Source organism: Diceros bicornis, chromosome 2 (assembly GCF_020826845.1).
Source record: "Diceros bicornis minor isolate mBicDic1 chromosome 2, mDicBic1.mat.cur, whole genome shotgun sequence".
Taxonomy (NCBI): Eukaryota; Metazoa; Chordata; class Mammalia; order Perissodactyla; family Rhinocerotidae; genus Diceros; species Diceros bicornis.
Window position 1 is genome coordinate 8,237,463 of NC_080741.1, and position 17,727 is coordinate 8,255,189.

At 36.0% G+C, this 17,727-nt stretch overlaps 1 protein-coding gene across 4 annotated transcripts in view; it reads left to right on the top strand.

The window, feature by feature from the left end:
* Nucleotides 1-17,727, top strand: part of PLOD2 (procollagen-lysine,2-oxoglutarate 5-dioxygenase 2) — a 91,617-nt gene that overhangs the window by 36,749 nt on the left and 37,141 nt on the right. For all 4 annotated transcript variants that reach the window (XM_058551331.1, XM_058551347.1, XM_058551341.1 and 1 more), the window contains exons 2-4: nucleotides 2,016-2,107; nucleotides 4,781-4,917; nucleotides 16,925-17,088. In XM_058551331.1, the coding sequence (XP_058407314.1) occupies nucleotides 2,016-2,107; nucleotides 4,781-4,917; nucleotides 16,925-17,088 (393 nt within the window). The remainder of the gene's footprint in view (nucleotides 1-2,015; nucleotides 2,108-4,780; nucleotides 4,918-16,924; nucleotides 17,089-17,727) is intronic.

A 17,727-nucleotide genomic window follows, 5' to 3' on the forward strand; every position in this document is an offset into this window, starting at 1 on the left:
CTTATTTCAAAATTTATTGGTAATGGTGACATGTCACATTTTCTTAATTGGTTAAGACCTGTTTGAAACTTTACAGATGAAATTTTGTTTTTAAAAGAGAATAATTAATTGGAAAAATACTCAAAATATGTTTACCTGGGACCTGACAACTGTATGAAAATCATTTGTTTTTCTTTGAATATTTGTTTCTTATAGTAGTAAAAATTATGGGAGAAATACCTCCCTCCAGGAAAACAGTCTAAGAATGTTGGTATTTATCTTCATGGAGATATTTTCCTTTTTTTGGCTGACTGATGAATGTTTGAATTTGTTATTTCTTTATGTATACTGTACTTATTTATATTTTATTGTTTTAATTATTTTCATAATTTGATGGATAATTACTTTGATTCATATGAAATTGTTTCTAATTGATTTCTATAATGCATTAATGCTATTTCCAATGATTGTCTATTGCTTAGTGGACACTTAAACACCTTCTGAATTCTTTCTTATTGGTAACAGGAAAGTGAGAATCAAATGATATAGCTCATTGCCTAGAATGTTGAAAAGATGTTAGTTTTGCTTTCTTAGTCCATGTGTCCTCGTATATCCTCAAGTTGAAAAAATACCCCAGCGCTTGTGGCATTTGCTGATGTGCTTATTTGTTTTATGCATTTTTCAACATGCCTTTTCCTGATAAGCATTTCCTTAATAGCTTCTATAGATATTTTGAAATGATACCTGAAACCTGCCTACTTCTGCTAAGAAGTGGTGTTATGTTGGTTTGAAAATAGTAGTCCATCATAAAATCATGACTAAAAGCTGTGTGTTTACTAGGGCAGTGCTAATTTTGGCTCCTTTTATTTATTTATTTATTTTTTATCTTTTGTTTATTGCAGTAACATTGGTTTATAACATTGTATAAATTTCAGGTGTACATCATTATACTTCTATTTCTGCATAGACTACATCATGTTCACCACCCAAATACTAATTACAACCCATCACCACACACATGTGCCAAATTATCCCTTTCACCCTGCTCCCTCCCCCCTTCCCCTCTGGTAACCACCAATCCAATCTCTGTCTCTATGTGTTTGTTTATTGTTGTTACTATCTACTACTTAATGAAGGAAATCATATGGTATTTGACCTTCTCCCTCTGACTTATTTCACTTAGCATAATACCCTCAGTGTCCATCCATGTTGTCACAAATGGCTGGATTTCATCGTTTCTTATGGCTGAGTAGTATTCCATTGTGTATATATACCACATCTTCTTTATCCATTCGTCCCTTGATGGGCACTTAGGTTGCTTCCAAGTCTTGGCTATTGTGAATAACGCTGCAATGAACATGGGTGTGCATGTATCTTTACACATTGGTGTTTTCAAGTTCTTTGGATAATTCGTTAAAGAGAAAACAAAGCACTGCAGGTGATGTAAATGATGTGGGTTTTAAGATTTTTCATTACAAAAATTCATTGATAGGAAGAAAAAACTAAGATTCTGTTTCTAAATATTTGCTCCCAATTCATCATAATTTATTTTAAAGAATTAGGATCAGTCTCATGATTGGATCTTTTTTTTGTACATGTTAGCATTTTGATGAATATAATGTGCTTCAGGCCCTTACTGTGTAATAAATCAGTGATGACTTATAGGTGACAATGAAGCTGGTTGATTAGATAATGTATAGGGCGATCTCTGTCTTTACAGATAAAAACTGTGCATTTTATGGAAGCGTTTCTCTTAGTGTTGAATTGATTTGTTGAGGGCATGCTATTCCTTAAATATTAAAACACTTTCTTACCATTAAAATGATTTATCATTTGATGGTTCATCATTTGGCAGTAGTATAACCAAGTTGAATTGCCTATGTTTTCCACAGCTCTTTGTTTAGCTTTATGAAGATCAGCAAACCAGAGCATTCCCATGGGTTTAATGAGGTCTCTGATCACTATGGTGAGTTGTAAAGTGGGAGCGTGTAACCTCTGGGTAAACCATCTTATGTTATTCCCTTCTGTCTTTGCAGGTAAATTATTAGTCATAACTGTAGCAACAAAAGAAACTGATGGATTCCATCGATTTATGCAGTCAGCCAAATACTTCAATTATACTGTGAAGGTATGGTGTATCTTTTAATTCATGGAGAGGTTAGAATATGTACCTAAAGTACATTTTTCTTAACAATAATAACAATAACAATTCAATCTGCAGTCCACAGATGGAAGATGGAATTTGGGTACATGACTGCTGTTAGTTTATATATACTTGATTGTTTTAAAGATACATTTTGGCCTTATTAGTACTCTACCACTCAGACAATAATTTCTTAATATTTGCTAATGCTTTGTATGAACATGTTCTGTAAAAGAACAGAAAAATATGTTTATATATATATTTATATTTATATTTCTTTTGGGGAATCATGTACAAGCATGACATAATTAGGATTTGACAGTAATTTTTTTCATTGACTTTGAAGAATTTTTTTCTGTTTCTTTGTTTACAGAGAATTGGGAACAGGACAGTGAAGGGGATACCCTTTCTGTCGCATTATTGAGAGTTGCTTTTCCTGTTGTTTGTTTGTTTTAGAGGAACTGGGGAACATTATAAAAGTATAAAAGGGTTTTAGAAGACACATCTCCAGGAGAATATCTCACTGATAAACAATCAGAGGAAATCTGTGGGATTTGGTAGAACTAGTAAACTGAGCTGTGAAAGGCCTGCCTTTTTTATTTACTTATTTATTTTTTATAGAAATAAGGATCTGTCAGTCAGGTCTTTTCTACAAATAAGAGAATAGGGAGGTATCCCAGGTAGGAAAACAAACAAACAAACAAACTTAACACATTTACAAAAAAAAAAAAACTTAAAAGGAGAGGAGAGTATTGTCTGGCCTGGGGAAAAACTGAGGTAGTCTGGTATCTACTGTGGAAAGAAGGTGGTATTCGCTATATAACCACTGGAAGACTAGATACAGATGTTAATATAGAACAGCTATTAGAGAGGCTGAGCTTTGCTGGAAAAGAGATCTAGTGTTAACAACCAGATGTTTAATGCAGGATAAATGAGAAATTTTTTAGGATAGAGGAGAAATGTAGTTGTATGCACTGATAGGAAGCACTATGGAAGCAACAGAAAAATCAGGGTAAAATAATGCTGAAATCCAATGAGGGAGATCTTTAGCGTTCAGACTGGGGAGATGGTGGAATGTTTCTTATGTGGGAGGCACTGTGTTAGGACCTTCTTATTTGGTATGCTGTTGATTCATTATATAAACCATGAAAGGTAGATGTTACTTTGTTTATGGGTGAGCAAAACTTGCCCCAGGGCACATAGCTATAAAGTGTCAAATCTTAGACCCCAGCCCCATTTGGCTGACTATAGAGTTTTTGATCCCCCTGCTGTCTTCCCATTATGAAATGCAGTCATTCTCAAAGTCTGGACCCCAGACCACCCGCTTGACCATCATCTGGGAAATAGTTAGAAATGAAGATTCTCCGGCCCCACCTCAGGCCTGCTGAGCCACAAACTCTGGGAGCAGGACCCAGCAGTCTGCTTCAACAAGCCCTCCATGTGATTCGGTTGCATTCTGAAGTTGGACACACTGATTTAGGGGAAAGAAAAGAGAGACTAGAGTGTAACATAGTGCACTGCAACCAGTAGGCTCCCAGGTACGGTGGGCCTGGTACCACTGCCAGTGTTGGAGAGGTCTGCAAAGGTTGTGGAATGGAAGTTAACAAATCTCAGGGCCAGAGGAGGCCACTTTTTAGGGCAAAAACTAATAATTCTACTAGATAGCCCCAGTATGAATCCAGATGCATATCAGCTAGAGTTTTCTTGGCCAGCATTTACCCCCAACCTTCAGGATAGGTGGTGATGAAGTGATAACTGGAGATCGGAGGCTGGGAGCCCCACAGACTTTGCCAGCCAGGTTTATGTTTGGCTCAGTGTTAAATAAAGTTGAAACTGATAATAACTATTTTCTAACTTTATTTTATCCTTTTTTGTATTTATTTTTAATTTCATTCCTCCTTAATTTCACAAATCTCCTAGTAGATCATTGTTTTAGGAACTTCAGACTTTGTTTTGATGAAAATGAGGTCCCAGGTGTGTGTGTGGCAGAATGGGGCACACTTCCTGCTCCCTCACAGCCAGGGGGGTCAACACGCACTTCCGCTCAGGAGGCAGCTGTGAGGCTAAGGCAAACAGGGATGAGAACAGAGAACAATTAATTGTCTTAGGCAATTTCTTGCATTGATAAATTATTATAAAGCTTTTGAGAGTAATGTAAATTTAAGATTTATAAGGTGATGTTTGACCTCATGCCCTCTTTGTTTCCCTGAACAACCCATTTGGTTCAGTAGGAAAATCACTTAAGGGCCCCGTCCAGGAGTCACTGAGCTTCAAGGGCTTTCAGTGTTCATCACACTGATTTCCTGCCAGATTGGGAAGTATTATGGAAGGTTTCTTCATTTTCTTTTTCATTTTAGTCTGAACAAATGGAACATAAGATATGAGAAATACTTTCTGTGGTCCCCCTAACCCCCGACCTCCTTGGATTAGACTCTGCTTCTGAAATGGTAAAATTGAGAGGTGGCATTTTATGGGTGGATAACATTGAAGAATTATGACCTGACCTAGGCGTCAGGTTTTCCTGTCTAGCATCGTGATTTAGTGAAACAAAGAGTGGTTACTGTGTAATACTGTGCACGTTGCTGATGACTTCCAGTGTTTATGATACTCTCATAATTTGAGTGTTGCTCAGTGATAAAATGTTGATTTCATTTATAGGTCCTTGGTCAAGGAGAACAGTGGAAAGGTGGGGACGGAATTAATAGTATTGGAGGGGGCCAAAAAGTGAGATTAATGAAAGAAGTCATGGAACATTATGCCGATCAAGAGGATCTGGTTGTCTTGTTTACTGAATGGTAAGAGGAATAACCCATGGATTTTTAAGTCCATATTAAATGATTTTAAAAAAGAGTTGACATTCATATTTGTAGGTTATATATGAAATTATTTTATTCACAAGGAATGATTGTTTTAAAAAGTGGATTTTACTCATAATTATAAAACCATGGCCTGACATAGTTATGTAATATGATCAAATTTGATGAGTTACCATAAACTCCAATCAGAAAACACAGCATGAGCTAACATTTTTGTAAAATTCATCTTTTAATCTTGACTTGAGGTGGAGCAAAAATCATGTTGAGCTTTTCTTTGAGGATAGTAACTCAAGGGTTTCTGGTCAACCAGGAGGAACTAGATCATGTAACATTATAAATGAGAAATAAAACCTATGTTTATTAAAAGAGAAGAAACCTTTCCAATAAATATCTTTTTGTCTATGACTTCACTTTCCTTCTACTTAATTTGGAGTGTCCACTGTCTTTTTTACTTTTTTCTTACATGTTTTTAATGATGTCAAGTTGTCATGAATTATTAGTGGTTGCCATCTTCTTTCCTCCATTTCTGTACTTTCTTTTAATTTTTTTGTTTTGGTCATTGATTGCTCATTTTAAATCCCCTAGCATTTTCTCCTCTAACTTGGGAAAGTTTCTTTATATCTCTCCCTCGATTTGAAAATTCATACCCACAGATTATTGCAGATGGAAATAAGAGCAATGCTTTTTGTGCAAATGTGTAAATAAGAAAGGCATAAATTTTGAAGTGAAAATAGACATAATGAAGTCCCAGTGCCATCAACACTTAAAAGTTTTGCAGGGGTCCATATACTTGTGTCTTAAGAATTTCCATAATGTCTCCTAGGAAAAAAATAAAGTTCTGCTTATAATTCCCTATTCTTGCAGCATGAGAGGTGGTATAGCTGGTGTTAGCTTGTGTACTGGGGATTTTTCTACAGAATTTATTATTATGTATATATTTTTTATCCTTGGAAAAAGAGTAGAAATCTCATAGTAACTGTTTAGATTAAGTAATGAGTATGTTTTGGTTTAAAATTACTGTGAATTTCAAACAACCATTGTGGCCAACTTGAACTTGCCACATGTACATTTTGATTTTGGCTTTGAGGCAAATTCTCCTTGTAAAAGTTACCACATATGACTCAGTAATGGTTTTAGATTCCCAAGCCTCTGTTTGTGTTTTGGGAAAAACTTCTTTCCCTCTAGCTTTACCCTCCAATCCTGTTCCCCCTCCTTCACCCCCCATCTAAGATTTAGCCTTGGGAGAAACTGGTTTAAGAAGGGGCCACCTTTGTTTCTAATGAGAAAAGGGACACTGTGAGATATCAGAAGACTACTTGAGATTGCGTTTGTTTATTTAGATGATACTTTAAGACTCAGCTTGACAAAAAAGACAGCATAAAATTTTAATGGAAGGCCCAGTGTGCCGGGCACTGTTAGTGTTTGAGATATATCTGTGACCCAAACAGACAAACTTTCTGACAACTTCCTCTGTAAGAACAGTCAGCTAACTGAAAATGTGCATGCCTAACTCAGCCAAGCCCTTGTTTAAGAAGAAACATTAACATTTTCTCCATTATCATCCACCTCTTTCCTCCTGGAAAAACCTAGGGGTGATGAGAAAGTAACCAAGGTAAAGAGGGATGGGCAAATGAGAGCTTTTTTCTCCTCCTATGTGTTTTTAAACAATACCCCTTTAAAAAACTATTGTGTACAGAATGATCAATACAGTTGAAAATTGTGGGTAATCTAAGGTCTGAGAGAAATGAATTAGACTGTTTATAAATTATTTGAAATAGGATACCCCGTCTGTAACAAAATTGCTAATCTCCTAATTAAGCTTACCTCTGGTCAAGGCTAGAATTGAGAATATATTAATTTTCATAAATCAAACAAATTCCTATTTCTTATGTGATTTTTTTTTAAGGACAATTCAACTGTAATAATTAGTTTTATGGATACATAGGTTACTAGTATATAAAAAAATACAAAGATTTATGGACTTAATGGTTTAGATAGGCTTTTTTAAAAAAATTTTTATTTATTTATTTTTTCCCCTCAAAGCCCCAGTAGATAGTTGTATGTCATAGTTGCACAGCCTTCTAGTTGCTGTATGTGGGACGCAGCCTCAGCATGGCCGGAGAAGCGGTGTGTCAGTGCATGCCCAGGATCCAAACCTGGGCCGCTAGCAGCGGAGTGCGTGCACTTAACCACTAAGCCATGGGGCCGGCCCTAGATAGGCTTTTTTAAAAACAGTTTTATAGAGGTATAATTTGTATACCATGACGTACACTCATTTTAAGTATAAAGTTCAATAATTTTTAGTAAATTTACAGAGTTGTGCAATTATCATCACTACTCAATTTCTGAACAGTTCCAGTACCCCAAAATGAGCCCTTGTGCTCATTTAGGGAGGCCTTTGTGAATTAGTTTGGAAACAATTTTATAACATTGCTTCCATGAGAATATGTATTCTAAACTGACTTTTGGATGAACATTTAAAATTAGAGACTGGTTGTTTATAAATATACTCTGTAAGGTAAGATTTATCATATTTAATTTAGATAAAAATAAGTATTTGGCAAGGGTTTGAGTTCTTCTCCAAACAAAATGAAAACTGAAGCTCTCCATATGAGAAAATACCACAAACTTTTTTTCAAGTTATTTCTTACTGCAGCGTGTGAGTATGTATGTGTTTTATTGCAATTAAGATAATTTGTAAAGCTGACAATCTCCCCTTGATTAGAGCAACTACCTGTCAATATAATAAATTTGATGACTTTTAATGGGGGAAGTATAATGAGTTCTTTTGAAATAAGCTCATAAAGATTTTGGGGACAAATATTGTAACTTGATAGCTGCAGATTCCCTTATGGAGAAAAATTATTCCATAATGATTTTATAATTCACCTTCATCAAGGTAACTGAGCATTTGAATTTTATAATAAGATACTTTGCATTACTTTTAGAATTAGCTTGTAAAGCGTGTATTTCTTTTACTTTAGTCACATTGAAGACAGTTGGTCAGACCTAATTGTTGTTATATAGTGACCAGTTTTTTTTTATTTTTAAGAATAATATGTAGGCTGATATGTAACAAAAAGTGTTTGTGTTATTGCGAGTAAATTAGATGCATACTGAATACCCTCACAAGCTTCTTCTGTGCTGGGTATGGTAAAATATAAACCAGCAGAGTCCAGACCCTAAAATAAGCATGTTTTGGAAAACTTTTGGGTATCAGATAAAAAAAAAAACAACTTTGTTTTATTCTTTTTCTTTCTTTCTTTCTTTTTTTTTGGTGAAGAAGATTGGCCCTGAGCTAACATCTGTTGCCTATCTTCCTCTTTTTGCTGAGGAAGATTAGCCCTGAGCTAACATCTGTGCCCACCTTCCTCTGTTTTGTGCATGGGAGTCTGCCACAGCATGGCTTGATAAGCGTTGCATAGGTCCTTGCTTGGGATCCGAACCTGCGAACCCCGGGCCACTGAAGCGGAGCGTGCACACTTAACCACTGCGCCACTAGGCCAGCCCATATTCTTTTTCTTTTAGACTTAAGAAAATTCTTTAGAAGAAAATTAGTTAGAAATAAAGTCAGTGCAATTAATTGAGTTTGAATTTGGACTGAGCAGAAATTTACATTTTTAGGTGGCATTGAATATAATGCCATTAATCAGGATGCAAGTGTGCTTATTTTGAAAGTCTCCCAATATATGAAAAATTTGAAAGACATATTCAGTGGTGGTTATTGGCCTGACCAAAAGGAACATTTCCTCTATGAAAATATCTACCCAAGGATTCTGGTAGGTAGAAACTCCCAGGTTCGTTATTTGTTTAAAGATGATTAACTATATGACTTTGAGGTGAGATAAAGGAATTGACTTTGCAGTTTATAGGCTCTTGCTAACTAATGGTAGCAGTAAGGAAGACTGAATTTAAAAAACTCAAATGGTAGTCAGTGTTACAATGCAAAAGTTGATATAGAATTAAGATGAATGTAAAGTGAAGCCATTATTTTAGTAGTTTTCTAGGTGGCCCTGGTTTGGGAGATTGATCCAGGATAAATAAACCCCGGCCAGAAACTGAGGGATACTCTGAGTCACACAAATCTCTGCTGTTAGCGTGTGTGCCTTATCATTTTGATTGTATATTGCTGGCTTGTATTCACTTATCACCTTGAATTGTTATTGTTTGTATATTCCAGACGGTGAAGCAGAGGGCTGTATCTGATTTGCATATTGTCAGGGTGAATAGTAAGGAACCAGTAACTATTAGGTAACAGTAAATTGCATTAAAAGAGGGAGAAACAGATCTTGCAAGAGGGAGAAACATGGTGGATGCTTTGAAACTATTTTTAAAGATTGTTTTATCGGGGCCGGTGTGGTGGCGCAGTGGTTAAGTGCACACCTCCGCTTTGGCGGCCCGAGGTTCGGATCCTGGGCGTGCACCATCGCACTGCTTGTCAAGCCATGCTGTGGCGGCGTCCCATATAAAGTGGAGGAAGATAGGCACAGATGTTAGCCCAAGGCCGGTCTTCCTCAGCAAAAAGAGGAGGATTGGCAGATGTTAGCTCAGGGCTGATCTTTCTTACACACGCACAAAATAGATTGTTTTTCTTCATTCATTTGGAGACATAAAATGACTTGTAAAGGCCGGAAAGCATTGAAATTTTCTAAATTTCAAAGATTGAAATTATTAAAACAATTGGATTTTGATTAGAAACCGTGAAAATGATGCTGTTGCTTCTGATCTTTCATGTCAGCCAATGTTTGTTTCTTTTGGCTTCTAATTATATATAATTTTGCTGAAAATGTGAGATGGGTGAGCAGATTTTTCACTGTGCGTTCAGTATACATGTCTTGAGCACAAACTGTGACCCAGGCATAGAATTTAACACTACAGAAAAAGAAAGAAATGTAGATCCCACCTTCAAGGAATTTGCATAGTATACTAATTCTGCAAACAAAACTGAACAAACCTAATTTGGAAGAAAAATGTATGTCTTCAAAAAACTTGAATGTTGGCATAATCTCTTTAGAATCATTTACTTAGAAAATTGTGAAATATTATGTTTTATTGGGTAATTTTTCTAATTGTGAAAATATTTTTATGATTTTGTTGCTATTGTTGTAAGAAATGTAATTTATGTGTATTAATTCTATAGGTGACCGGATCCTATCCTATTTATATTCTTCAAAATAAATATTTTATACCTCCCATAACTCAGGTTACATACCCAGTATGCCTTTATTTTATACTGTCTTACATAGTTTATTCAGAAGACAGAGTAAAAATTTTCTGAAAGCAAAGCTTTTCAAGTACAATGGCTATAATTTTAACTAACTATGGCAGATTTATTTGATGGACTCCTACTTCCTGGCAGTGATGACAATTTAAGTGTGCAGACACACAAAGAACCTAGTCATTAGCAGCAGACAACATTTCATTACATTAGTATGAAGGAAAGCCAAACACATCAGAGTTCTTTATTTCTGTATTGCTTTTTTCTTTTTCCTTTTTTTTGGAGGAAAAATTGAAATCGTTAGCTGTCACTTAAGTATACCACACTGCCTTCTGCCTCATACAGAATAGTGTGAAATATGTTTAGAAAGTATGTAGGAAATGAGTGACGTTTATTTTTTCAGATTGTTCAGGTGTTCCTGTTAATATTTGCTGAGTGTATTAGTGGGGTGTTGGGATGAGGAATAAGCAGACTGCATACAAAAGCAGCATTGAGTGTTTATATATATGTCTGGACTGATACGTGGTCCTCTTGCATGGCGTTAATTTGTCTGAATATTTTATGATTTTATGTGTGTGTGTACATATACACATTTATACATATGTGTGTGTGTGTGTATATATATATATATTTCCCAAAACAGATCAGCTACTCCTTGAATTTTGTTCTTTTGAGTAAACATGTATTAAGTATCTGTTATGTGCAAAATATGGTGCTAGCTGATGTGGCTGGATGGAGGGGTGCTGACTGGACAGAAATCTTGCCTTCTGGGTACATTTGTCTATCCATAGCTTTGTATATGTTGTGTTTGGCATATTGTAGCTACGTAAAAATAAATGCTGGGGATTAAAAAAAACAGTTTCTTTATTTCTTCATTGACTCTATGAATACTACTGTGCACTAAGTATATGTCAGATTTGAAAGTACTAATGTTGCAGAGATCAAACCTAACTATCATTTTAAAACTAGAGGAAGGTTTTTATTTGAAATTAACCATCTGCTACTTTATTTTATAAATAAAGAGACTGGCCCAGAAACAGTAAGTGATGGTGACTCATGGTCCACAGATAGCCAGCAGCTTGAGCCATTGGCTGTTTGGCCATCGTTCTCTCCTTGGCTGCCCTTCTCTGCTAGGTCCTCTCTGCTAACTCCAGCACCAGGCTACCCTCAGAAAACTGTCTGGAGAAAATGACCCTCCAGCTAGGCAGTGACGCAGTGACTCCTACCTCTACCCGGCCTCAGTGAGAATTCTGTATTCAGGAAAAAATTATAAACTATTTGGAGGAAAGTCCTCCTCTAGTAATATTTAGTTTTTAAAATAGTACCCACTTTATACGAGCTAATTTCTTCCTTTTCTTCCATAATTTCTACAATAAATTTAATCATTTCCACTGTGATTTTATTGTAATTTATTCTGCAAATTCGACTGGGTGGACATTTCACCTGTTTTTTTTGGGGGGGATTCCATAGTATTAGTTTGTGGTATTAATTATCTATGGAAATATAGATATCTATTTAAGGTGAAGACATGATTAAAGACAGAATTATCAGGTGTGTTGCTACTTGTGTGCTTCAGTTTCATTAGACTTGAAGCTTTTAAACAATAGCTGCTAATAGTTTGGATGATTATAACTTTTGGCTTAAGTTTATATCAGTGACGGTGAAGAGAGTGTTGGATTGGGGAGGAACAAATAAAAAAAATTAAGGAACACTTCTGTTGCTTTCTGTTCTGGCTACTTGTACCTTTTACTTCTTATTGAGACTTGGGATTCATTTATTCATTCATTTGTTCAGCAAGTATTTGTTGACTGTCTTCAAAATACAAGGCTAGGGGAATTCACAGATGAATCAAGACGTGGATCTGGCTTGTGAGGGATGAATATGCAGTCTCCTGTGAGATAGGCACTCCCAGCATGAAGAGCAGAAAATAAAATGCTCCATGAAAGGGGAGAGGAAAAGAGCTATGGGAGTTAAGAGGAAGGAAACAGTCTTTATATTTATGTTGATCAAGTGAGGTTTGTAGAGGAGTTAACATTCAAAATGGGCCTTGAAGGTGAATGGTTTGGATCTGACTGGGAAAAGATGTGCTAAACGGATGAAGCATCCTGAGTAAAGACGCAGATGACAGATCAAATAATTCAGTTTGGCTTCAGAATAAGCTGTTTAATGGAAAGTTGTTAATGTGAGGGTGATTCATTTAGACTTTATTCTGTAGGCCAGTGGTTGGTATACTGTGGTCCAGCCCACTGCCTGGTTTTGTAAATAGTTTTATTGGAATACAACTGTGCTCATTTGTTTACGTTTAGCCTATGGCTGCTTTGGCACCACAACAGCAGAGCTGAGTTGTGACAGAGACCGTATTACCCTCAAAGCCTGAAGTATTTTCTGTAAAAGGCTAGATTGTAAATGTTTGCTGAGTCCTGCTTTAGACCATAGTTGAGGACCACTGATCCAGTCTGGACACCAGCATAGAATGGTTTTCAGGAGAGTTTGTCAGACAGTCCTTAGTAGAAGTGGGGGGAAGGGGGGATGCCCCGTGGTGCAGCAGTTAAGTGCGCGCACTCTGCTTTGGCGGCCCAGGGTTTGGATCCCGGGCGTGCACCAACGCACCACTTGTCAAGCCATTCTCTGGTGGCGTCCCATATAAAGTAGAGGAAGGTGGGCATGGATGTTAGCACAGGGCCAGTCTTCCTCACCAAAAAGAAGAGGATTAGCAGATGTTAGCTCAGGGCTGATCTTCCTCACACACACACACAAAAAGAAGTGAGGAGGGGATAAGTAATGTGGAGGCTTGTAGGGTTTTTGAATTAATCTTATCCAGTGTCTTCTAGTGGGAGTGAAGAGGATTTGAATGCTAAATAGATCACATAGATGGAATCAATAGGGTTTGGTGAAAGATTCGATGAGAGAGACCATGGAAACGGAGCAAGCAAGGCTGAATGCAAGATTTCAGCTTGGGTGACTGTATGGTTGGTGGTGCCACAAAAACACGGAACACAGAAGGACAAACGCTTGTAAAAGTTTAAATGACCTGCTGGAGATAGAACACTGACATAGGTCTGGTAGAGGATTCAGTGTGACTACATAAGGGGGAACCTTATGGTTTTTGCAGGACCCAGGAATATTTACCACAGTTAACAGTGGAAAATTTTATTTTATTTGTCATCTTTAAATGGATCGAATTCTTATGAGAATTATTTTTATGACTGTTGTGCATATTTGAAAAAATTTGACTATTTGGTTGTTGTGGCCAAAGTAATTTTAAGTAGAAAAACTTTCTTGACCTTTGAAAAGTTTTAAATTGGTTCAAAGAACTTTTCCAAAGTACTTAAATACAGAAATAACAATGGCACTAGAATAAAATGGGAAACTTTCAGCGACCTTAGATTTTTATTCAAAGTCAAATTCTCATTTGGATTATGTGAAGATAATTTTTGCCTTTACATTTTGCTTTAAAATAATTGCTTTTTGTTATAAAGGTAATGCATGCTTATAAAATACTAAATTATAAAAGTAAAAGTTGCCACAACTCCTCCTTTTTGAGCTGTTGACCTCTATTAATAGTTTGAGATATACTCTGTAGCAGCTGTGTCCTTCCCTAGGGTTACAAAGACAGAAAACATTCACTTTCCAAATGTGCATTTACGACTTTGAATACGTGATGCTACCTGGAAAATTTCTGAATCAGTTTGGCCCAAGTCTGCAATCATATGATTCTCTGACATAATAAGCTCTTTTTTTCTATCTCTAGACAGTGTGTTGGGGTTCGTCTGCTACTTGCCTGGTAGCCTCTGTCTCAGAGAGTTTGGTTTATTTGCCTCATCCCCTCATGGCTCAATTACCCATGAAGCTAGTCTTATTTCCCAATCTTCAATATTAAAAAAATTTTGTCAACAACTAGTAGTCTTGAGGAAAATCCTCTGTTAGAAAAGATAGGATTATCTTAGGAGGCAGAAATCTAAAGTCATACTGAGGAAATCAGTTGTACTTGTTTATAAGAAAAAGAGAAACTTGATATATTTTTGTAAAAATTATTTTGTGAAGTGAGATTAATTCAGTTTTTTAAATAAACAAGAAGGGAAAAGTTTGTTTGAGGTTTTAGTCAGAAAAAGTTTATTCTGATTTAAAATTTATCTTAAAACATATGTGTATCTGGCTAAAAATAAGATTATTTTAAACTACAGATTGTTTTAAACTTAAGAGGGAGTTTTCCTCCTGCCTCTCCCCTTTCTTTAGTCCCTATCTTCTAGTAGTCCCTGTCTTCTAGTAGCAATAACGTTAATTTTTGTTAACTTTATCGAGTGCTTACAATGTGCCATATATTGTTCTTAATTTTTAAGTTTTTTACAATAACTTGATGAGATAGGTACTACTTTCTCCCCCATTTTATACATAAACTGAAGCATAAAGAGTTTAAGTAACTAACTTGTCTAAGGTTACTCAGATAGCAAGTGGCAGAGCTGGAATTAGAAACCCAATTGGCAGACTTCAAATTGTATGCCCTGATCACTTTATGATTATGTTATTCGTAGTATTAACAGTTTCTTGCCTATTGATCTTGGAAAAGAGAAAAAACTATGTACCAAAGTGTATCTGTACAGATATGTTTTAATTTTGAAGTGTTATTTTTGTAACTGAAATAAAAACAAATGATAAAATTTAAACCCTCTAGAACAATTTAAAATAAAAAGAAATAGTCTATCTTTTTGATCCCAACCCTTTTTTTAAAAAAATTGGCTAGGCACAATTACTGAATTTAGTTGTACATCAGCACCATTTTAATCTTCATGTTTTTTTTTTTTTTTTTTGATGAGGGTGTGTATATCAAGTATTTTTTACTCATAAAGTGTCGTTCACCATGAAGGAGAAAGAAAGAGAGGAAGCAGAGGGCAGACAACTTCCTTTTTAAAGCCCAGGACAGACAGAGATTACAGGAGCACACCATTGGACAGACTTAGTCGTGTGGCCACATGTAGCTCCAGAGTAGTCTTTAGCAGGATGGCCATGTGCCCAGTTAACAGGGGGGATTCCATTATTAAAATAAAGGTGTGGCAATGTACATGGGGGTCAGTTAGCATCTCTGCCACAACTATGAACTTACACTATTCTTGTTAAAGTAATTTTAAACAATTTCATTTTTTCTTTTTTTTTATTGTGAGGAGATCAGTCCTGTGCTAACATCTGCCAATCCTCCTCTTTTTTTGCTGAGGAAGACTGGCACTGGGCTAACATCCGTGCCCATCTTCCTCCACTTTATATGGGATGCCGCCACAGCATGGTCTGCCAAGCAGTGCGTCGGTGTGCGCCCGGAATCCGAACCGGCAAACCCTGGGCTGCTGCAGCGAAGTGCATGCACTTAACTGCTTGCACCACTGGGCCAGCCCCTTAACTTTTTTTTTTTTTGGTGAGGAAGATTAGCCCTGAGCTAAAATCCGTTGCCAATCCTCCTCTTTTTGCTGAGGAAGATTGGCCCTGGGCTAACATCTGTGCCCATCTTCCTCTACTTTATATGTGGGATGCCTGCCACAGTATGGCTTGAGAAGCAGTGCATAGGTCCACGCCTGGGATCCGAACCTGCGAACCCCCTGCCGCTGAAGCAGAGCGTGGGAACTTAACCACTACACCACCGGGCCAGCCCCTACTTGTTTCACTTTTATAGAGATGAGCAATAGTGTGTTTTATTTTGATAAAATACTTCATATATAGAAAGCAATTAAATGTTGCCTGATGCATTACTACTATCCTAGCGTATTAACAAGTTCCTCAAGAGCAAGTCTGCCTGGGAAAGGCATGGAGAGCAGCCTCCTTACTCCTCCATTCAGATATCACAGCTGTGCATCGGGACTGTGGACTATTAGGAAGACCTGGTGCTGAATTCAGGAGCATTCGTTTGCTTTTATTGTTTGCCACCTGGCTGTTAAGTCATTAAATTATCATCTTGGGAAACCCTTGGTCCTTGAGGTACTCTGATGTAAAAAAAAAAAAGATGCAAAAGAATTTGTGGTTGTAGCAAGAATAGAGAATGTATTGCAGAGTGGAAACATACTAGGTAGTGGCTTTTCCACTTTATATTTTGTTAAGTCATTGTGATTCTGTGAATGAACTATGAAGAGTGAAGTCGCTAGAAAAATCAATGAAACTATAGACATTAAATTATAGTGTCAATTTTTACAATTCTTTTTTTCAAATTTATTGAGCTTTAAAGCTCAATTAAAGCTCATTTAAAGATGTTTTTGTCTATATACTTTTATTTTAGGATTTCAGGCTAAATAGTGATTCAAATATAAATTTATATTGATGACATTTAGTAGTTGAACACACTTTGTCAAAGATAATGAAATCTTCAGAAATTATAATAGATGGATACAAATTAAATTGAAACATTAGGCAGTTACAGTGTCAACTTCTGTCAATGATTGTGTCTGTATTAAGTTATATAGCAAGTTACTGACTTTTCAACATTTAAACACTGTTTTAGAATTTTGATTTTGGGGAATAAGTGATTATTGAAAAAAATTTTAAGACTAATACTAAAAAAAAGCTGTCTTTTATTTGGACTTCACTTGCCAATGTAATGTAAACACTAATAATTTAATACAGTCTATATAATTTAAGTTGAGGGAAACTTGTTTGGTGTACTGTGTAAATAGTTGCTATTAATCTGTGTTGGAGTCTAAATTCTGAATTTTATTAGAAACTGTTTCTTGGTTTATGTGCTTAAATTCAGACAGGTATATTTTAAAACTTCTTTGTTCCCTCATTAAACAGCTTTGATGTCATATTTGCTGGTGGTCCAGAAGAAGTTCTAAAAAAGTTCCAAAAGTCAAACCATAAAGTGGTCTTTGCAGCAGATGGAATTCTGTGGCCAGATAAAAAACTGACAGACAAGTATCCCATCGTGCATATTGGGAAACGCTACCTGAATTCGGGAGGTAGGTAAGATACTGGCAGAAAAGTTTAATGCAAGTCATAGTAAATTATAAATATTGATGAAACAACCTTTTTTTGTATGTATAATTGTAGAATGAAGTTTTAAATAACCATTATCTTCTTACTACTGTGGAAAAATTGTATCAGTTTAAAATCCACATTGCATCTTATAGTTGACAAAGCATTTTCCCATATATTATGCCATGTGATGCTCTTAACAATAGGCACTGTGTTAATTGTTTCCACATTATAAGTGAGAAAACCCATGTCCCCCAAATTTAAGTGACTTCTCTAAAGACATTCAGTTGTTAAAGGAAAAACAGCATGGATTTGTGTCTTCTGATTATAGTTTAATTGAGAATTTTCTGTCTATAGAATAATAGATTTAGTAAGTTCCCTTACTTAGGAAAAAGTGCAATCTGCAATCATGTCGCTTTAAAAAATAGGCATTACTTAATTTTATCTATATTTTAAATATATTGGAGTAATGAATGATTTGTCTTGCAATCACTAGTCAAAAAGATTCAATATTAAGTATCTGGGTATACTTAAAGTGCTGCATTAGCTATGCCACCATGGATTAAAATAACAAATTATCACATTTCCCCCCTCCCTTCAAAAAGTAAAATACAGTTTGACTT